The sequence below is a fragment of the Doryrhamphus excisus genome, chromosome 22 (assembly GCF_030265055.1).
Source record: "Doryrhamphus excisus isolate RoL2022-K1 chromosome 22, RoL_Dexc_1.0, whole genome shotgun sequence".
In the NCBI taxonomy this organism is placed as follows: Eukaryota; Metazoa; Chordata; class Actinopteri; order Syngnathiformes; family Syngnathidae; genus Doryrhamphus; species Doryrhamphus excisus.
Window position 1 is genome coordinate 8843175 of NC_080487.1, and position 23241 is coordinate 8866415.

Genomic DNA, 23241 nt, shown 5'->3' on the forward strand with positions numbered 1-23241 from the left:
TTGTCCGTTGAGAAGATATAGGTGATCAAACATGAAGTATAATACAGTTAGCTTAGCCACTTAGCAATATGAGAAACTTTGAATAGGTTTCTTGATTGGTCCGTGCACAATGCTAACATTCATTGTCCTTCTGGAGGATTCCATGTGGTCATTTGTACCTGCATGCAGCTGCCCTCCATTCGCTTTTCATCGACTGTGTGTGTGAGGTCATTGCAAGGAGCATGCTCCAATATATGTGTGTGTGTGTGTGTGTGTGTGTGTTTGTGTGAGTGCGTCACACAGAGCGAAAGTCAAGCAAAATAAGCTCCAGAGAAAATGTGATGCACTTAAGGATGCCTGCCAAATAAAGTTTAACAACAGGTGGCGCTCCATTCTCAAACAGGAAGCGTTCACAGGAACAACACAACACTTTTTGTCATCGTCATTTATTGTTCAATAAAAATAGATCTTACAAAAAGTGACGCAACGTCTCCTTCATGAGTCTACCTCCAACTCCTTGTAAACAAACCGAAAAGGTCCTCGTCTTTTCACCTTCCCACTCTCTTCCATTCAACGCTCTCGCGTGTCTATTATAGAAATGGTTCACTTTTTTTTCTTTTTAAAATAAAAAAAAACACTTTAAACAACATTAAGTCAAAGAAAAAGCTAAGCGCTAACACAACCTAGTCGACATTTTCATACAGTAGATGCACCTTTGAAGAGAAGTCAACTTTGTAAACACAAGGTCGCCATAGCAACCATGGGCGGCGCCGCCGTCGCCCCTCCAACTCCCGCTACAATTATTTCAGTCCAGCATTAAAAATGTCTTCAAAATAAATATCAGAGTTTGGAATGTTTTTGGGTAAAAATGTCCTCCCATTTAAATAGTTCATGTTTTAAAAAAAACAAGTTATTATGTAGCTTTGAAAAGAAAGCGCCTCTGTCAAGTTAACCCTTAAGAGATAGATACATTTTTTTTTTAATATGTCATCTCTGTACAAAGAAACCAACACATTTGTTCCTCATGACCAAAAATATTCCACTGATCTCACATTTAACTGAACATAAACCAAAGCAGCAAATATCTCACTTCGGACTTTCCCATTCAAAGCATGCAGCAAAATTGGCCAAGCAATGAATTGGTGCATCCATAAAAAGTACATATGTGACTTTACTTTGTTTTTTTCTTTATAACAACAATCTGTAATCATACTTACATTTCATTTTCTAGAGCGTGAGTTTTTTTCGCTTTGATTCATGATTGTTACTAGAAATTATGGATCCATCTCAGGGCCTGAAAATTATAAGAATAATAAGTCCATCTCAAAATGCATTTTTTAAGTGTTTAAAATGTAAAAAAATATCAATACATAATATTTTTACAGCAGTTTCTAGGAAAGTGACATTGGCTCAAGGATTTCCGTTGTGACACTGTTACATTGATCCATCTCAGGGCCTAAAAATAATAATAATTCATGTGCCTTTCTGTTAAAGAAAATAAAATTAATGTTTGCTTATGTAGCTTTAAAGTAGTATAAAACTACTTTAAAACAGTTTGACTCATTTAAAGTGAGTAAAAATATGATTATACGTAATTCCTCGGTTCACATCCGCCATGGTTAGCATGATTTTTGGTTAACATCCAAAATGTGTGCAAGAATTTGGACCTTGGTTTAGCGTCCAAAACAAAACCAAAAAACTGCCATCTTGGATCCGTCGCTGAAGATGAAATCTTGGATATGACCGTGCAATGCATTGTGGGCCACGGGTACCATTTTGGAGGCTGACATTTTTTGATCATTGGGGTCAAATGTGTGAGTGAATTCGAAGGATCTCTTAAGGGTTAATTTTCAAGCATTTTAGCATCCCGGTGCATTGTGGGCAATATAAAAAAACAGCAAAAACACTGAACTTGTTTAGCACAGCGTCAGCATCAACAGGACTACAATTGTTGGAAGATGAACATGCTTTGTTCCTCCTCATGACAAACATAAAAGTATTGCTTTTTTTAAAGTTCTAAAACCTCCAATTTGCTGGTTTGTTATTTCTACAAGATGGAATCTTAGAGCTACAGTGTGTTGACGTTGATGTGTTTTAAGTCCCACTGCAGGTCTTCAGTGGAAGCCAAGACAGCCAGGATAGATATTGCAGCCTTTAGCTTTTTTTCATGTATTAAAAGTAACGTTACTGCGTCACACCGTGGTGCCTCGGCTGTGTTTGAGTGCAAGAGGTGAGTACTCCTTAATTCGCACACACAACTTACCCCTCAGCCAGGGGTTTTGCAGATCCAAGGGGCAGAAGTCGTCCTGCAGCCACTTTTCCCTCTCATCCACCACCAGCACCAGGCCAAAGTGCTTCAACTGTTCAGGGCCATAGTCCGCACCCTGCTCTTGATCGTCGCCACCCAGCATCCGCCGGGACACAAGGTTCATCTCCTGTACCACCAGCTGGACCATCTCCCCCGCAGACGTGCACGGCGTCACGCAGAGCTGCGGCATAAAGAAGAAGCCAAATTACCGACAACTGGACAGGGAACTCTGGAATTCTAAGAATGGGGAGAAACATGGAAATTGAAAAAACACATTGTAGAAAATCCTGACAAAACAGCTAAGATTTGTACTTTTTCTTTGGCTTTTTGTGTGCATACCATTTCAAGAGAGTATGAGTGATGACATGAGGGTGGAAAAGGCTCTATACACTGTATACTGTATATACAGTATATAAGTGTACATATATAGTGTTTTAATTCTGGTTTAGTATTAATTTTTACTATTATAAATATTAACATTATAATCATTTTAATAATAATAATAATAATATAATAATAATAATAATGTTACAATATTATTATTTTATAATATTATGCATAATATTATATTAATAATATTTATGAACACTTAAATGGCTGCTGTCAAAGTGTTGCTAATAACATTAGTAAATCCTGGACAGACAAATTTTATTTACATGATTTCTTATGGCAAGAAAGCTTTAATAATAATTATTAATAATGATTTATTTATATAATAGAATAGAATTAATTTGTATAATTAATTTATAATTATTATTATTAATAATAATTACTATTATTTAAAAGTTAATAAAAAGTTATTAATAAATATTATTTAATTTAATAATACAAATGAATAATAATGATTAATAACTATTAATAATTTATAATTATTTTATTTCATGATACCATTTATTTTCAAAAAATGAAAATACTAATTACTACTAAGGGTTGACTTTGAATTTAAAAGCATACATAAAAAAATTGAATGTATGACTTTAAATGTATGATTTTAAATGTGATTTGTATTCATATAATTCAAACGTTAAATGTAATACAGAAATATTATATATCATTATTATATTGTATTATAATAAATAGGGATGACAGTCTGTGATGAGAAAAATATGCATATAAGGATGAATAAAAAATATTGAATAATACAATAAATAATTATCTCCTATACAAATCATAATTCATACAATTAAAAAAGTCATTTGAGTACCTCGAAAAGCACTATAGAAATATGATATTATTATTTAAAAAATAAGTAAATTATAACAGATTGTTAGATGGATGTTAGTCTGCTACGTGCCCTTGAGCAAGACGCTGCTCCACCACCTAACTCTGGGGAAAAAAGGTGTGAAATGCATGTTAAATGACAATGATAGTATATAAATTAAAAAATGGACCTTGACACTGGTCTCCTTGGGGAGGCCGGTGTGGTACTGGGGGTACACTCTGAGCGTGGCGTGGGAGCCCTTCCTGTGGGCAGCAGGCACCGGTGACGACAGCTGCTGGGTGCCACTGTCCTCTGACAGCGTACGAGCAGGCGGGCGCCGCCCCGGACCGCGTTCGCTCGAGCAGCAGCGGTCCACCGAGGAGGGCCTGTGCCAGCGTTGCTGGGGTGAGGTGGCGGGCGAAGTGGCATGGCGGGGGTACAACTGGTGGCCGACGGACGTAGCCGAGGGGAACTCCAGGCTGCTGGTGCGCACACAGAACGCCTGTCGCTTCTCAGTGATGTGCAACAACTCAATCTGCCTGCTCGGCAGGATGAAGTCGCTGTCAAAAAGCTCGGGCGGACCCCCTCGTCGCCGCTCGCCTCCGCAATGAATGCCACCCCCACAACGTACGAGGTCCCTCCCTCGCTGCGGCTCCGATGCCTGCAAGACGTCTGGAGTGGAGTCCCTCAGAGCACCGCTTCCTCGTCCGCTTCTTCCTGAGCCGCTGCCGTCGCTGCGCAGGAAGCCGCGGGGCTCCAGGGGCGCAGAGGTGGAGAGTGGCGATGGGGGCAGCAGGTCCAGCTCACGGGGGCTCTGGGCTCGACTGGAGTCGTAGTCGCTGTCGGTGGTGAGGAAGACCTCAGACGAGCCCTCTTCATCTGACAATCCTGCAAAGTCTGAACAATGCAACTTTTTAACCGACTGGAACAAACTTGGGATGCAAGTGGATCCCATTTGGGGTCCGACCTGAGTGCTTGCGGCAAGGTTCTGGGGACGGCAACGGCGAGGGCATGAAGTCAGGCTGTGATGATGTCGAGGGAGGCTTCTCAGGCAGCACCTCTGTCGAGAAGTCAATCAAGCCACTAATGGAGATACCTCCTGTTGGCTGTTTGTAGCGGGCGTACTGCAAGGCCTCCATGATCCACCTGGCGTCCCGCCACACCTCCTCCATTTGCTGTCGGAAAAAACACATTCATTCATTCGTCCATACGGGACAAAATATAAAAAACAAACAAACAAAAAAAAAACCTTAAACTATATTAGGAAAGCAGGAAGACAAAAAATGTAAAAATTAAAACAAACAAACAAAAAAAAACCCTCAAACTATATTAGGAAAGCAGGAAGTGAACAAATGTAAGAGTTACTGATTGTAAAAGTACCAGATGGAGGGGTAGGATTTAATAAGCTTTGCTTCTTCCTACTCCTTTTGGACATGTGGAACTGTGAACTGATTATGTGATGCACTCAATTGTAATCTGATGCATGTTCAAATGAAATAAAACCATTACCATTACCATTACCATTACCATATATAAGGAAAATGTTGTGGCTGTGCTGAATGTGAACCTGAATGTGATCTTGGAGCTGCTGGTGCTTCTTCTTTGCAGCAAGGAGCTCCTCTTCTGAAAAGGCCTCCCTCATGGCCTGCTGGGACATGAGAGACTCCAGCTCCAGCAGGGCGGACACCCGGCAGTACTGGCCGATGAAACCAGGGCAATAGGCGTTAAAATGAACTGGCAGGAGAGAGGAGCCGGGTTAAATGAAGTCAACCAGATTCTAACCCTTGTTGTGGGACTCACCCAGTTCAAAGATCTGCAGGGGTAGTGTGAGGAAGCCAGAACGGGGGGAGTAGGGATTATTCTGACCGGGAGCCGTGCACACTTCATCGGAAGGAGGCAGGAGAAGAAGGAAGGACACTTTGTCACCAAACTCCAACACTTCCTGGGTGTAGATTCGGAAGTCCTGTGCCTGGAAATGTACGAGTGGTGAATCAGCAGTCTTCCAACAGAAAAAGTCTTAATCCAAACTGCTTGTGCCCTCTGAATCTTAATTATTCATCTTTTCAAGACAAATCCATGTGTCCAATCAGCATTTGGAAGCAAATTTAAGGTGAAAGAACCCAGCAACCTAGTCTATCTGTGCATGGGAGAATGGTAGAACAGAGAACTGTATGTTCAAGGACAGTCAAACAAAGTAGGACAAATCGTTGCTCGCATTAAACATTCAAAAACTGGGGGATTTCTAACTAATAGTTACTGTATTGTCATCAAATAATATTTACTGTAGGTTTATTATTATTTACTGAGATTAATATTAATGTTATAATCATTTGAATAATAATAATAATTATTATTATTATGACAATAATAATAATGTTACAATGTTATTTTATAATATCACATTAATAATATTTATGAACACTTAAATGGCTGCTGTCAAAGTGTTGCTCAAAAACATTAGTAAAGCCTGGACAGACAAATTCTATTTACATGATTTCTTATGGCAAGAACTTGTATTATGTTAGATTATGTATTAATAATTTTTAATGAATGTTTTTATTTCATGAAACCATTTATTTTAAAAAAATGAAAGTACTAATTACTACTAAGGGTTGACTTTGAATTTAAAAGCACACATTAAAAATGACATATATGATTTCAAATGTTATAAATTATTATGTTATAAATTATTATAAATGTTATATTTATATGATTCAAACGTTAAATGTTGAGTAGCTACAAAAGCACAAATGTTATATATATCATTATTATATTGTATTATATTATGTAATATGTATAATATATATTGTATTCATCTTTTCAAAACAAATCCATGTGTCCAATCAGAATTTGGAAGCAAATTTAAGGTGAAAGAAAAAGAGGGACAATACAGCGACCTAGTCCAGTTATGCATGGGAGAATGGTAGAACGGAGAACTGTATGTTCAAGGAGTAGGAGAAATCATCGCTCACATTAAATATTAAAAAACGGAGAGATTTCTAACGAATAGTTACTGTATTGTCATCAAATAATATTTACTACAATCTTCTTCTTTCTTTCTCTTTGGGCTTTTCCCATCAGGGGTCCCCACAGCAAATCAATCTCCTCTTTGGTCTTCCTCTACGCCTCCTACCTGGCAGCATCCTTCTACCAATATATTCACTATCAATATATGGGCGGCAGTGGTTAGCACGCAGACCTCACAGCTAGGAGACCCGGGTTCAATTCCACCCTCAGCCATCTCTGTGCGGAGTTTGCATGTTCTCCTCGTGCATGCGTGGGTTTTCTCCGGGTACTCCGGTTTCCTCCCACATTCCAAAAACATGCTAGGTTAATTGGTGACTCCAAATTGTCCATAGGTATGAATGTGAGTGTGAATGGTTGTTTGTCTATATGTGCCCTGTGATTGGCTGGCGACCAGTCCAGGGTGTACCCTGCCTCTCGCCCAAAGACAGCTGGGATAGGCTACCGCACCCCCCGCGACCCTGGTGAGGAAAAAGCGGTAGAAAATGAATGAATGAATGAATATCAATATATGTCCCAACCATCTCAGTCTGGCCTCTCTCACTTTATCTCCAAGGCCTCTAAACATGTAACATCCCTCTGATGTACTCCTTAAGGAGTATGTATGGTATATATATATATAGTATATAAGTATATAAGTAAGGATGGATAGGATCAGGAATTCCTGATCCTATCCATCCTGGTCACTCCCAATGAGAACCTCAGCATCCTCATCTCTGCTACCTCCAGTTCTGCTTCCTGTATTTTCCTCGGGCTGGACAACATGGCTGGTCTCACCACAGTTTTGTATACCTTTCCTTTCATTTTAGAGTTTAGAAACTCTTCTATCTCACATCACGCCTGGCACGCATGCTGAAAACATGGAAATGTACTCCAAGACGCATGCTTGTGAACTTGGGAGTCAGGTCATTTCCTGTTGGTAGACGCTGTATTGGGAAATAGACAATGATTACCAATTTATGGGAAATCCAGACCACTGACAGAAATCATGGGAGTTAGTGGTCTAACCAGAAATGGCCAAAAACCCTCACTGGAATAAAGTTGGCGCTCCACGGATTGAAATAGTTTCAGACAATAAATGATCATGTGGATTGTCATGAACAGAGACGAGAAACCACAGAGTTTGGCCTGACTCTGACCTTGTTGCCGGGGACATTGATGTGGGCCATCAGATCCTTGATGGCCCCACGCAGGTCACGGAGGAGGTGCTGTGGACCGCTCTGCAGGCTGGTATCCGTCTCCATTGGATCCTCCAGGGAACTGAGGGCCTGTAGCCACTGCCACTCTTCCCTGAAACAACAAACATGCGAACTAGCGGTAGATCCTCTTCCTTTGTGATACGTCACAAAGAATGCCAACCTGGATACGTTGTTGTTGTCTCGTATCTTGGTGTGACAAAGGACGTTTGGGAGCTTCTGCGGCACCAACGCTCTGATCTGCTCCACTGATGTACACAGCTTCAAATATCCCAGGTATAAACCAGGAGACAAGAGCTTCCTGCTTCTTCTATGATAAGCAAGCTTCTCCTGTGTGCAGAAACATGAACACCATGTTGTTTTCCTTACTGTTTTCCTTCTGATATGTTCAAAGCCAAAATTGCAAAAAAACATCCCATTTAGCATTTTGCTGTATTTCGTGATACAGTTTAGTCATAATGGAGCAAAAAACAAATATTCTAGTGCACTGCGGTTTAGCCAAAGGGGAATGGGTTGCCATTGTTTTGGAACCACAAGAACAAACCTACTTATACTGGAGACAATACAGGATGTGCAACTATGTTTAATATGTTCTACAAACAAAATAAACCAGAGAATGACTTCCAGATTGAAGAATTTGGTAGCAAAGCTATCATAAACAAATTTAACTGTTGTTTCAAACGGCCTGACTGAGCAACTTTGAAGTAGATGGTTGCGGGATGATGACTGTGATTACACTTACTAACATTGCATAAGATTTAAACACAAGGCATAGCGGCCCGTGTTACAAAATGGTTTTTTTTTGCTGCTTAACATCACCTTGCATTTGATTTGGTGTGTTTAATAAACAACAAGGTAAAGAATATCTAATTATTCCATCTTTTTTTAATGTTTTGCAGATTTGGACACCTTTGTAAAAGTCGCTATGAAACAACATTTTATATTTCCAAAGCGTTTTCCAAAATACAGCTCTATCCCCATCCGTGTATTCCTGTTCGCACGTACATGCAGCGTGATGAGAAGCATGTCCAGAGCGGTGGGCTCCTCTGGGGAGGAAATAGACTTGCGTTGCAGCTGCAGTTTGCAAAGCTGCATCCAGCGCACGCCGTCGAGGTTTGGAGACGTGCTCATATCCTTCAGGAGAACTAGTAAGGCGTTTCCGTGCTTGTCTTTGATGGGCTCGAAATACATCTGACCCAGATCCTGCGTTCCCAGCATGCTCTGCGGGAAGGTAACATCATCATGATAATGGTATTATTTCATTTGAACATGCATCAGATTACAATTGAGTGCATCACATAATCAGTTCACAGTTCCACATGTCCAAAAGGAGTAGGAAGAAGCAAAGCTTATTAAATCCTACCCCTCCATCTGGTACTTTTACAATCAGTAACTGTTACATTTGTTCACTTCCAGCTTTCATAATATTGTTTAAGTTTTTATTTTTATTAATCTATTCTAATTTAATTTATTTTTTGTCCCGTACCAAAGTACGAGGTGATATGACCATCCAATGACATAATGGGTACCATAGTAAGTGTCAATATAGTGATATATATATATAGCACATCATGACTGGTTCAAGACTCTTCATCCTTGTATTTAGCAAACATCAACTGCTAAATACATAAATAAATATATACATACATACATACATAAATACATTGCCACCCCATTTAGTTCCAGGGCGAGCATCATTTGGAGTCCTACCTGAAGATGAGAGATGGCTTGTAGCATCTTGAGGCGTGTCTGTAGAGTGCAGGAACAAGACGACTGGGTGGGATTGAGGTACTGCTGCAGCCAGGTAATCTCCTCCCACAGGTAGGACACCTGGACCAAATATCCAAAACATCTACAATGTTAATTGAATTTCAAAAAAACAACAACAAAAAATCTCTTGTAGTCCAGGTGCTTGTACAGTAGTATACCTTTGTAAACCAGAGGAAGTCCTGCATCAGAGAACTGGAGTAGGAATCCTCAACCTCCACGATGGGAATCTGGTCCTCGGGGGTCACTAAGATACTGTCATCTCTGTAGAATATGGACGTCAGATATAATCCTCTGGAAGCAAACACACTATGTTATTCACAAAGCCATGTACAGTAAATACCAAAGAGTATACTCTGTACTTGATTAGGATGCATCATTGCACATATCTGGGTACTTATAGTGTACTGCATTTTGCTGTAGTTGCCATATGGAACCCCCAGTTCAGTTTTATACAAAAATGACCCCTATAATTGTGTCTCAGTTTTCATACACTGCCTCATATTTATCATATTATCATATGACCGAAGTAGTCCTAACTAGGAATCACGTGCCCAAAACAAAGCTCTTCTTTTAGAGTTGGCATTGGCTTGATGACCGCCTCATTCATTCATCACTTCTATACATTTCACATTGTTTTCTGAGTGTAAAAACCATCATTGTTCTAGATTAAAAATGTTTTGTGTATACTGTACAAATAAAGAGTACATCCATTAAATTGCACCAATAGCCACGTTATACATGGACCCAAATATTCCAATTCCATTCGGGTTATTTGCTCAAACGGAAAGAATGTAACCTTTGTATACACCTCATTCCGAAAGAAAAGTGCCAATCCGAATGAATATATAATCGGATTCACAGGGGTGGAATATTCCTTTCCCCAATCCCATTGAGGAATCTTGTACCCGCTCAATCGGAAAGTTGTCAGACTGTGTTCTTCTTCGTGGTGTTTTTCTTCTTCTGTTGTTTATTGGCGGTTGGCAAGCAGCTTTCGTGTGCATTGGCGCCATCTGTGGAACAGAATCTAAACCCTTCTATACGCCATTCACAAGTCCAGTTTTATTAACCCTTGTATTATGTTGAAAAAAAATTACATTGATTATGTTGCGGGTCATTTTGACCCATACTGTGTAAATCCACTCAAAACAGTCAAAAAATCAAGTGAACCAATAACAACGTTATTTTAGATCATATAAACATTTAGAAGAGACATACAATACATTTTTAATACCAACACTATGTTTAAGAACTATTTAGTTGAAGTTTTTAGTAGAAGTTTTTCCCTCTTCACAAACACTTTTTTCCATTTAACTTGCCCCATTTTCTCAGATTTTCAATGTTCAACAGTTTCAGTGTTCTCCACATGATGGACAGAATGTAACTATACTGCAGATGTAATTCTTGCATTTCACACAAAAGGTACTGTTTTACTGTCCTCTCGGAAGGGACAGACCTGGCATCTTTTCCGTTTCTTTACACCTGTATCCACTGGATCCTGACCTTTTCAACGACAGCTACAGCTGCTGGGGATTGAGGTGGCCTGGCTCACCTCTGGATCTTGGGAGTGACGAGTGCTTTGCCGAGTTCTTCCAGCAAAAGTCGACGTGGGTACAATTTGCCGGCATTCCACTGCTGGTTGATTTCAGTCCACAGGACATAGGCATTGTAAGAAGACACTTCCACAATGTTGTAGAAAATCACCAAGGGCCAACAAGCAGTCTTGCACTGGCAACTGTATGTTGCTGTGACTTTGTCCAGATTGTCAACTCCTCCTTTGGTGGAGTTGTAGTCCAGGATCATTTGTGGCTTCATGTCTTCTCTTGTGCTCAGAGATGCATCTGTGTGCATCGTGCTCATGACAAGAACATTCTTGTTTCTCTTTGGGCAGTATGAAACAACTGTTGCTTTCTCAGTGAAAGCAAATATTGAGGAATGCAGAGGTCTGCCCTGCATCTTCAGAATTTCACTGGGAAGTTCTGGCTTATTTCTTCTGACTGTTCTCAACATAGTCAGCTTTCTCTTTAGAAGTTCATCTTCGAGGTGGTAGGATGTAAAGAAGTTGTCACATGTGATGTTATGACCTTGCAGCCCTTCACTCATCTCCAGCACCACATGCATCTTCTGATTCTTCTCAGATGCTCTTCCAGGTAGCTTTCCTGCGTATACTTGCATATTCCATGCATAGCTAGATTTTGTACAATCTGGATCATCAATAACATTGTCCCCAGTCTCTGGAAGATCCTCTGTCTCTGAAATTTCTTCCTATCGCAGTTCAATATCTGTGAGAAAGTTTCTTCAGCTGTAAACCTTCTGGAGCTCATTTTTGGTGTGCATCTCAAAGAGATGACATGAGAACAGTGACAAGGACAAGGGAGAGAAAGTTCCTCCTCTACACACACCTGGGTCTGAATGGCTCTTCAAAGGCAATCAAAATACAAATAATTGGGCAGTCAAAATAAACTACATCAAAGAGACATGTTTTTTTCTGGATCTGAACAGCTATATACCCACATAAAAGTGTCCGGGTCAAAATGACCCGCAACATCATCTTTGTATACAAACTCAGCACAGACATACCACGACACCTCAGAGTGTCCAAATTTTACACACCAGTTCATGACCCTAGATGAGGAAAAGTCACAAAATTTCATGAAGAAAAAGAAAGGATAACCAGTACTTTGGTCAACTCAAAAACTGAAACGGGTCAAATTGACCCGTAACATAATACAAGGGTTAAAAAAAGAAAATACATATCTATATAAAACATGTGCCGAGCTTAATTATAAAATATTAGCAAGATTGAACTTTATCTTTTCCTGTTCCCGGGTGTGTTCTTTCAGCAAATGCTGAGATATGACGTAACACGCAGCTCCAGACGTTCTTCAATTAAAAAAAATGGAGGCGAGCAATCGGCACTGGACTGCTAAGGGAAGTTTGTTTTTGATTCAAACTAAATTTCAAGACTGGACGAAGGAAAAACTGGCAATACGGAGTTATTCCAACAAGTGAAAGAAAAACTGGAGGAAGTCGGTATCACGTGATGTTGGTGTTTACGCTTTACTGGGCATGCCCCATTGACTATTCTGGTTGATTATAGCGGCGCATGTAGACACGTATCCATGTATACCATTGCTTTCAGAAAGGTCATTCGGAAAAAGAAAAACGCCTCATGTAAACGCGGCTATTGAAAATCTCATTTACCTTTTCAAGCTTTTGACAAATTTGCTGGTGGGTTGAAAGAGGTGACGTAGGCTTTTGGACACCGAGTGTTTCCTGCCTTGTGTCGGAACTTTGCACTGTTCTGTGAGGACAAAAAAGGGCATCAATTATCTGAATAAAAGTGATTTTGTGTGTGTGTGTGGGGGGGGGGGGGGGGGGGTGTTTTGGACAAATATGACAAATTGTGCCGTGACCGTGAGTGGCCGCAGCCAATGAATACCTCTGTCCTGACTCCACACATCTCCCGCAGTGACAGGTTGTCACCTAAATTGACAACAAACCTGACACGTTCAACAACACGCTCAAATGTTTTTTGACATTTCGTGCGCTCCGGTGGCTCGGCACCATTTGACAGCCAGAAGCCAGACTATGGGCCTTGGGGGAACCACTAGCTCTCAACTCCCACAGGGACACTAACTGTGTGTGTGTGTGTGTGTGTTTACCTGTGCATACTTTAGCTGCTGGAGCATGGCACGTTTTGAGCTACCATAGCCAAGGAGTTGTAATAATATGTGTGTGTGTGTGTGTGTGTGTGTCTTAACCCTTCGCCACTCACTGACAGGGAGGTCAGTTAAGTCTGTGGGGACATGTTTATTTTTAGTGGGCCTTCAGGGGGTTGGAGGTGAGAGAGAGTGGTGTGTGTATGCATGGATGTTTTATGCTGTTGGTGAGATAACGCACCTTCCAACTCATTAGAAACCCAGCGCAGACCCCCCCACACCCGCCCCCAGGTGATCTTACTCTAGCCCCGGGCCACTTAAAGTCAATAAATCCCCTCATTCACCAGTCCTAATTTTCTCTTCAGGTGGACAAGACGAGGCGGAGTAAAAACAGCCCCACTCACGGGTGTTTGACACTGAGTAAGACAGACAAGTGGGGCTGACTGCTGGGGTGCCAGTGTTAGTCAAGGCCTCTTTCACAGTTTAATTAATTGTGTTTGGACAAGGGGGAATGAGGGCGGGCGTGGGCTGCCGGGCGGCCGTACATGGACATGCATGCACTTGAATATTTGTCTGTGCATGTACATGTGTATCTATGTCTATCTTTATGTGTGTATATGTATGGACTGTACTGTAGACAGGACTGTGTGTGTGTGTGTGTGTGTGTGAGGCTGCAGTAAGTCAGTGTAATTTATGCCCTCCCGACTCCAGCCTCGTCTCTAACAGGAATAACAAACATGACCCCGGGACACGGCACCTTGGCTACTGTGCCTGAACTTTCAAGCTCAATCAGGAGTCGTCTGAATAACGGCAAGCTCAAACTCAATACGGACTATTATACTGGAGTGTCTTGAGCATTCACTGGGGTGTGTGCGCTCCACAGTGGACAATAGTAAGTGGGTGAGTGTGTTTGTGAGAGAGAGCGAGAGCGAGACAAGGCTGTCAATGCTGAATGTGTGGACAGCTTCTGACACTTATGGGAGCAGCTTACAGTCACCAGTGTTTGGAGAAACCCATCTGCACTTTGTCATTACAAGGGAAGGGGAATGGCTGAGTCATGGAAAGAAGCTATTATATTTCAGTTGGCGCCCCCCCCCCAGAAAAAAGTCCTGCCTCTGATTGTTAAATGTCCATCAAGGTGAGAGAAAACAGTAAGATTTGCCGCACCTGCTGACCCTGCCATAAATTGCTAATCGAGTATTTTCTGTAACTTTTTGCTTCAGGCTGTGAACCATCAACCATCACCCCTCAATGACAATGCATATTGGACGCATAAATGTCACTTAACAGAAGTTGCAAATAAAGACAGATGACTTAAAGGGGACCTATTACCTATTTGGACCCTTTGTATTGAGTTGTGGACTCCTATAGAGCAGCTACACACAATAACCCAGAACAGAAAGTGTTCTAGTTCTTCCAGAATCTGCGCCTATTCAGCTGTATTTAATTTGATTTAGTCTGCTTTAATGTATTCCACCCACGGCCCGCCTCCCGGCATGCCCACTCTGCTGTGATTGGTCACATGCCCAAAGTGCTTCTTTACTAAGAACCATATAAGAGGGCCGGACTGGCCCTCTGTGACATCACAAAGAAACAGTTTTACCACGCCTTTTGAAACCGAGCGTTTTGAGACATCCCAAACTTCTTTCAATGCTCTCTTCCAAATGCGCATACAAAACATTCAAAAACATTTAACGGCTTAGCATATATTAAACTTCAATTGGTTTTAGCGTGGACACACCTGGGTATAACAAATCAAAGATATTTCTGCCGTATGTCTCCATATAACGATGAAGCTGGACCATGACGTTTGTCTGGCTCGCCTCAAGTCTAAAACCACTTATACGACAGAAGACGTCTGCTCCAACTGCTACATCAGCGCTAAGGAGTCGCCCCCGGGTCGCGGGTCAAATATATTTGCAGCTCTCGTGTTTTACACTCGTACTCCCTTGTTAAATCTAATGCCATAATAAAAAACCGAGAGGCAGATTAAAAATCACACGCTCATCCATAGTTGATTGCTTTAAAGGCCTTGCGGTCTCAACTAACCATGTAAATCATTCCCGGTGTCATGTGACTACTGAGTCTTTTAGCAGCCCATAAATCAATCCAAACGATTTATTATGTATACCGTGACAGACGCAGCTCTGATGGGCATCTTTTATTTGGGCAAGCAGCTGGTCTAGAACCTCCTTCTGGCCTCTCTGGCGCGGAGCTCGGCTGTCCATGTCCCTCCAACCTGTTGACAGAAAGATTTCATAATGTGCTGCATTTACGGTATCTCATAAAACTGAGTACACCCCTCACGTTTCCGTAACCGGGGACAATGCTATAGAAAAGAAAGATTTACTTTAGAATAGTCAGTGTACAACTTGCCGTGGAGTGGGCACCGAAGGGGACAGAAACTTTAATCTCGACCTCACCATATTAAATATATGCTGGGTCCAGGTGATGTGTGTGGTGCCAGGGGCATCCCTCATGGCCCTTAATAATGATCTAAGTCCAACTGAGAACATTTGGGGATGGCTGGCGATGGACGTTTACAAAAATGGACAACACCAATGGTGTTGGTACTTAAAAAAAAGGGGGTGGGGGGGTATGCTTTCTTTAGCAACTTTTCCCTGCCGACCGGGCTTCGGTTCGCATCCCAACTTGAGTCTAGAGTTTGAACCTTTTTCATAATCTTCAACTATCTTGTTCATTCATCCTGCCAGCATACAAGTTGTGCTTTTAAAAAGTTCCAGCCCATTCCCTAGTTCCCCTCGCCTTTTTCCCAGATGGATGTGTCATCCAATCTATTACCTATCTATCTTCAATCTCCGTCCTCATGTTTCCACAATACAGTGTTACATTATTACTCAACATCATTCTGCATTATGCTTACAGCCATTATCTACACGGCTGTGAAGAGGACATGTAGTGCACATACTTTGATCCTGTAGTTGAGTTATTAAGGTATATCAGGTGTTACATTCAAGTCTTTGTATTTGCACAAAAATTCCCATCGCCTAAAGGACACAGCTGCCATCAAGATGGATGAGCATTTTTTGTTCCGAATAGTTTCTATGTGGAGCTAACATTACACTGCTTTATCATGTTGTAAAAAAAAAAAAACAGCATGGAAGTGTGTTCTGTGTTGGGTGTGCTAATTTTTTCACATTGCTGTAAATGGCATTTGTGGCTCTTCTATTGTTAGTGCTAAGACTGCTTTGGGAAACATGCTAGCATGCATGGTCGATGACTTACAGCCGATACGATTTGCCTGATGGTGCTCAAGTTTTTAAACCAATCTTGCTCAAATTTTACACACAAATGCTTGTGATTCCCCGAAAAGGTCTCTACCAAATTTTGTAGGGATTTGACAAAACACCCAAAAGTTACAATGAGTGATTTGGAAAAGCTCATTGAGCTGTGTGAGAATTTTCAATTCAATCAGATGATTTGGGGTTAATAACATTACTGCCGGGCTGCAAGGTGCATGAGTGGTTAGCGTGGAGACCTCACAGCTACGAACCAGGGTAAAAGTCCACCCTCGACCATCTCTTTGTGGAGTTTGCATGTTCTCCCCGTGCATGCGTGGGTTTTCTCCGGGTACTCCGGTTTCCTCCCACATTCCAAAAACATGCTAGGTTAATTGGCGACTCCAAAGGTATGAATGTGAGTGTGAATGGTTGTTTGTCTATATGTGCCCTGTGATTGGCTGGCCACCAGTCCAGGGTGTACCCCGCCTCTTGCCCGAAGACAGCTGGGATAGGCTCCAGCACCCCCTTGTGAGGAAAAGTGGTAGAAAATGAATGGATGAACATTATTGTCATGTTGGGTATTTGTCAGAAAAAAAATAATAGCACAAGCAAAACAGTAAAGGCGCATGTTTCGACAAATTTTTGTGTGTGTTTTCATTTGTGGATGATCGCTTCAAAACTACAAAAAAGTAAAATATAACAAATATAACACATTATGGAGTTACTATTTTTACACCAGGACGTGGAGGACATCTGTGACTTTCGTTTAGTTTAATGAGTTTGAAGTACGGGCTGCACAGTGGAGGAGTGGTTTGCATGTACGCCACAATTCGGGTGGCAGGAAGGGACATCCCAGAGGATGTGCCTCCTAAAAGACGACGTATGGTGCGTGTAGGCCAGTTGGTCAAAACACGTGGTGGTAGCGGGGATGGAAAAAAATAAAAATAACACAAAAAGTGAAAATAGCGACAGTCGCGGGATCTGGGAATTTCTGAGCCTGGTGACATCATAAAATGCAAATTAGATAAGTGAATTTTGAGTCAGTTTGTCTGTGATTGGCTGGCCACCAGTCCAGGGTGTACCCCGTCTCTCGCCCGAAGACAGCTGGGATAGGCTCCAGCACCCCGCGACCCTCGTGAGGATAAGCGATAGAAAATGAATGAATGAATTTTGAGTCATACTAATGATTTCTCTCATTTACAGTATTTCTGTATCTCTAACCATTTCCAAGCTACAACCGTCTTCTTGCCTTAAAGGGTTAAAATAGACCAGTACCAAATGTAAAATAGTAATCCAAGGAGAGGAGGCATGTTATGTTATATAGAGTCAGTTGGTTAGTGTCGCCAATAAGGTACCTAGTGGCGTGCAGTGGCTCAAACTGCCTCCCAACTGGCTCGTGGTGGCCCGTAACAGCGGCAAAAATAGAGTTTCAAAATGTTTAAAATCTTTGTTGTGCCAATTGCTTGATGCAAGTTTCCACCAAGTGGAACCAAATCTCACAAACAATCCGCCTATTGGCTATTGGAATCCACTGTAATGTAATGGTGCGAGCCAAGTTGCGCCAATCCTGCTACGAGTCCACTGGCGCCAGTTCGCGCCAAAGATTATGTGATTGGCACGTAGTGGCTCGCTGTGGCGACGAATAACAGCACCAACTTCTGCCGGGCCAGTGGACTCCTAGCATAAGAACGGCTTAGGACCCCCACTCTATTAGCGCCTTCTCACACAGATAGGGAGCAGTGTGCACATAGAACAGTCAGTGCACACACAAGCACCACGGCTGGAACATAACACAGCACACTTTGCCTCCCAAAGCAATAAAAACACAAGCGGTAACGGGACATTTACCAAATGCATCAATGCAAAGTCTGTATGTTCCATTAAAAGAATACTGAAAATCTATTCACTATCTCGGACTGCATGAGAAATCACACAGACACTCTTTCTGCCTGCACCCCCCCTCCACAGAAAGTGATCCTTCAGCACCGCCTGCCCTCTTTGCATCCCTTCGCTTGCTCCCTGAAGGATGTGTCAGCGATAAACCCACCTCCCTCTCTCTCTCTCGTACCATCCCGCACCACCCTTAGCACCAACTCCCACTCCTGGAGCCCCCCGGAGGGCGATTGGGGCTAAAACACGGTGAGCTCTATTCCCGGAAAAGGTGCCTGTCCAGACAGGACAAGCGGGCCCTTTAATGGGCGTCCACGGCCCGGTATAAGGCCCCCACTGTTGGGGCCCGCGCCGTGCGCTACGGCACAGACATGCAAATATTTCCAGTGGTAGGCCCAAATGGAAAACACAAACACGCAACATCGAAATTAGCTCGCAGAGCGGGAGGAAGGTAGACAGTTGAGGGGGAAAAAAAGAGAGAGAAGGAAAGCCCAGTCTCTTGAAGAGAAGACACATTTGCCTGAAAAAGCACATTCATGTGTCCCCCAGATGCGTTAAAGGGTGCCACACACACACACACACACAAAAAGACAACACTGTGGTGTCCTCCACACCTCAGCTGTTGTTGCACATGACTTCACTATTAAACTTCTTGGCTGAACTCGGGCGGCTTCTTTTGTCAGCCAGCGGCAAACACCAGCTAGAGGCTACGGTTACACTCTCTGACGTCTGAAGCAGGGGTCCCACCAGCGGGGCCCGAGCACGGTCCAGCTGTCACCCTGGCTGGTGATGTCAAAGCGACGTAAGGCGTGACGTTTGAATAGCAGATCAGTCGAGCAGAAAGTGTGGGAAAGCCATGACACACGGGCAGATGAATGTGTTGGGAAAACTACTTCACCGAGGAACGCTTGTTTGAAACTTTTGTCAACTTTCTGTAAAATAAAGACTTACTGGAAGGAGCGGCGCAGGCAGGGGTGGAAGCCAGTGCGGGCCCCCAGCCTTTCATGTTGTAGGCGGACACCTGGACGTAGTAGGGGGTCCCCTGGAAAGACAGAACAACGTGGTAAATTAAGGCTGCAATATCAACAAAAGAGCAATGCTAGTCGTCTTCATTCAAAATGTTGTACAAAAAAAGTACAAAATTAGTTATTTTCTGACGTACCCTCCAAAGGAACTGATTTGAAATATAATAAAATATATTTAAAATATATTTTATCTGTCCAAAACACTGCATGTGTTGCTGGCACCATCCCTGTCCAAGCATGACACTGCGAACCTTGAAGAAATTTTATGAGGCCTCTCAAGCTCCCCTGACACCTCATCACCCCCCCCCCCCCCCCCCTCCTTATTTGACAAGCACTGGCCTACACTATTTTCCAGCGATATATTAATGTCACACATGCACAAGCTCTCGATGAGCCAAACCCATGTATACCATTATACGACCACCACGCCACAGATGACAGCTTTGTTATAAAGGGAACAACAAAAGGCTTCACTACACACCTCAAAATAAAGTTTCATCACTTTGCTATACCGTTTATCAACTCCTATAAAGTTGGGGTTCGGCAGCTACATCATTAAATTAAATATAAATTTCCAAGGCTGCAGGGCGATCGAGTGGTTAGCGCGTAGGCCTCACAGCTAAGAGACCCGAGTTCGATTCCACCAATCTCTGTGTGGAGTGTGCATGTTCTCCCCGTGCATGCGTGGGTTTTCTTCGGTTTATTACTGGTACAGTACACATTAATAAATAGATACCATCAGTTTCTCAATAGGGCTGCACGGCGGACGAGTGGTTAGCATGCAGGCCACACAGCTAGGAGTTCAATTCCACCCTCGGCCATCTCTGTGTGGAGTTTGCATGTTCTCCCCGTGCATGCGTGGGTTTTCTCTGGGTACTCCGGTTTCTTCCCACATTCCAAAAACATGCTAGGTTAATTGGCGACTCCAAATTGTCCATAGGTATGAATGTGAGTGTGAATGGTTGTTTGTCTATATGTGCCCTGTGATTGGCTGGCCACCAGTCCAGGGTGTACCCCGCCTCTCGCTCGAAGACCGCTTGGATAGGCTCTAGCGAACCCCCCCCCCACCACCCCGCGACCCTTGTGAGGATAAGCAATAGAAAATGAATGAATACTTTTCCAAAGAAATACATCTGGAATAGGTGCAGATTCTGGAAGGACTAGAGAGCTTTCTCTGCTGGTAATCTTGTGTAGCTGCTCTATGTTGTCCACAACTCAATACAATAGTTCACCTTTAAAATGGGTATTTAATGCGCTGTAGCTCACTAAGCTATGCTGGTGTTTATGTCCTTCCTGTCACCGTCCATAATGGTACGTTGTTGTGATTTATGGCATCTACTGCAGAGTTAAAAGTGTCGATGTAAAAAGTGGCTTAAGTCAACAATAGTGGCTTCTTTGGTCTCGGTCGAAGACAAGCGGACAAACACAGCTCATTAATTAAAGCTACACACACAGATACACCAATAAAGACGAGCTGTATGGTCTCCTACGGCCGCTCTACGTGCAAAAAAACCACAAATAAATCCTACTAAATTCTCACAGAACCAAGTGTGTGCGTGTTTGTAGAGGGCAGAGGGCTCCATCAACAAGTTCCGCCTGTGTCTGTGCCCAGCGTTCTGACAGCACGCCTCTGTCTTCCCTTTCTCAGCCAGATCAATCACGGAGCCGCCAACACTTTCCCGACCTTGCCTTGACCCCTGTCATGTGACAGAGCTTCGGGTGCAGGCAGCAGGGTTCTCAAGAGGAGAAAGAAGCGTCTCTCCCACAAACAAACCCCCAGGATGAGTCCATTAGTCTACCCCGGAACATAAATCAGGTGGCAGGCTACCAAGCTGCTCTTTTTAAACGTGTTTGGCAACTGTTGCTCCTCAATGGTCAGGAGCCATTTGGAACTCCTACAAACTGGGCAATTGTGTTGTTCTGCCAGGTCATAAGTCTCTCACCTCGAGTGGCCGGGACTAGCGATTCCCGTGGGTCGTTTGTTTGATGTGCGCAATAAAGAACTCTGGAGATGATTACACACAAACAGTGTGTAAATAGTCTGGGATAATAGACACTATATTTTCAGCCTGGCACCAGTCACACTATAATACACTGTATGTACATACAGTACTTTGAAGTACTTTTTGCTACGTTAGGAACCATGGAGTATACCTCTATACCTCTATATACTCTATATTACCATACCATTGGCGATAATGTTTGTTATAAATACAAAACCAAGAACCAACAAGAAAATATTGGTACTGGTAATGGTTTTATTTCATTTGAACATGCATCCGATTACAATTGAATGCATCACATAATCAGTTCACAGTTCCACATGTCCAAAAGGAGTAGGAAGAAGCAAAGCTTATTAAATCCTACCCCTACATCTGGTACTTTTACAATCAGTAACTGTTACATTTGCTTTCCTAATATATATATATATATATATATTTTATTAATTTTTATTTTATTTTAACTATTTTTTATTTTATTTAATTTTTTTGTCACGTACCGAAGTACGAGGTGATATGAGCATCCAATGACATAATGGGTACCATAGTAAGTGTCAATATAGTGATATATATATAGCACATCATGACTGGTTCAAGACTCTTCATCCTTGTATTTAGCAAACATCAACTGCTTGTATTGTTTCTTGAATTGGCTCATCGTTGTGCATTGTTTGAGGGTCTTACTCAATCCATTCCATAGTTTGATTCCACATACTGAAATGCTATTGCTTTTTAACGTAGTCCTAGCATAGAAGTGTTTCAAATGTACTTCTTCCCTTGTAGAGAAGTATTGGATGATATTTTTAGCTAATTGGTTATTTTTAGCCTTATGCATTATTTTAGCTGTTTGAAGATGAACTATATGAGCAAGTTGAAGTAGTGATTTTAGAAATAAGGAGTTTACATGTTCTCTGTAGGCGGCATTATGAATTAGCCTTACTGACCTTTTTTGCAGTACATTTAATGAGTGAAGATTGCTTTTATAGTTATTAAGTAAGATATGGTAGAACCAGAGAGCAATAAGGAGTGTGGAGTGATTTCTGATTGAGAACAAATTTTGCTTTGTTCAATATTGAAATATTTCTGGCCACCTTATGTTGTATATTTGTAATATGAGGTTTCCAGCTCATATTTTCATCTATTGTGATCCCCAGAAATGTATTTTCCTATTCTATTTTTACATTACTATTCCAAAAGGTTGTAGCTCGAAAATAGGAGATAAAGGAATGCTGTAAATGATAAAAATCATCTTAGGCATCATCATCATTTACAGCGGGACATTGAACACCACTGCTGCTTTATACGTTATTAGGAATGTTTTTCCAGCATCAAATTCTCCTGTGTTTGTTTTTTACATTTCCCCTACCCCCCACCATTATAGCGGTGTTTTGATCACCCCCGAGCTACATCCTCTGGGATTTCCCTTCCTGCAACCCAGAACACGGTGAAGCTCCAAAAATGTGCTTCTTTGTGGACTTTGCAGACGCTATATTCTTATCTCTAAAAGTCTTAAATTTAATTCAAATGTGGAATTACGTAGACTGGCAACCATCTGCTATCACCAACAAGTTTCGAAAGGCTGGATGCTACTGTGGGATGCAGCTACTGCGGGATGAGGAGGATTGGCTAATTTTCCTTGAGACAAAAGCGACTCCAAGGACAATGAAAGAAAGAGAGAGGCTGACAATATATGTGACGAATTAATTATGAGGCTGTTTGATTGTGATGCTGAAGAAGACAACTTTAGCGGTTTTAGTTCCCAGGAGGAGGAAGAGGAGGAGGACAGCTATGAATGAACAACTTACAGAGGTGAGTCCAGTGATGTTAAACTGCAGCAGAGTCATGTCCTCTACCATCACCTCCCCCAGTACGCACCTGAAGGACGGCGTTGAGCTCCAGCTCACTGCAAACACACAAAAACACAATACTGGGGGTTGATATGTTTTC

General features: G+C 42.1%; 1 protein-coding gene across 3 annotated transcripts in view; it reads right to left on the reverse strand.

Annotated features, from left to right (window-relative positions):
• Positions 1-71: 71 nt before the first annotated feature.
• The window catches only part of LOC131109246 (ankyrin repeat and fibronectin type-III domain-containing protein 1), a 132408-nt gene continuing 109238 nt past the window's right edge, over positions 72-23241 (reverse strand). For 2 of the 3 annotated variants that reach the window (XM_058060991.1, XM_058060990.1), the window contains 14 exons: positions 23100-23197; positions 19221-19311; positions 15269-15376; positions 12680-12779; positions 9637-9769; positions 9419-9538; positions 8714-8929; positions 7872-8038; positions 7652-7802; positions 5289-5457; positions 5056-5222; positions 4456-4663; positions 3679-4385; positions 74-2468 (listed from right to left, as the gene is read on the reverse strand). In XM_058060991.1, coding sequence (XP_057916974.1) covers positions 2172-2468; positions 3679-4385; positions 4456-4663; positions 5056-5222; positions 5289-5457; positions 7652-7802; positions 7872-8038; positions 8714-8929; positions 9419-9538; positions 9637-9769; positions 12680-12779; positions 15269-15376; positions 19221-19311; positions 23100-23197 — 2732 coding nt within the window. In that variant the 3' untranslated portion in view covers positions 74-2171. Of the gene's footprint in view, positions 2469-3678; positions 4386-4455; positions 4664-5055; positions 5223-5288; positions 5458-7651; positions 7803-7871; positions 8039-8713; positions 8930-9418; positions 9539-9636; positions 9770-12679; positions 12780-15268; positions 15377-19220; positions 19312-23099; positions 23198-23241 lie in introns of all 3 variants that reach the window. The other variant, XM_058060992.1, reaches the window with a different exon arrangement.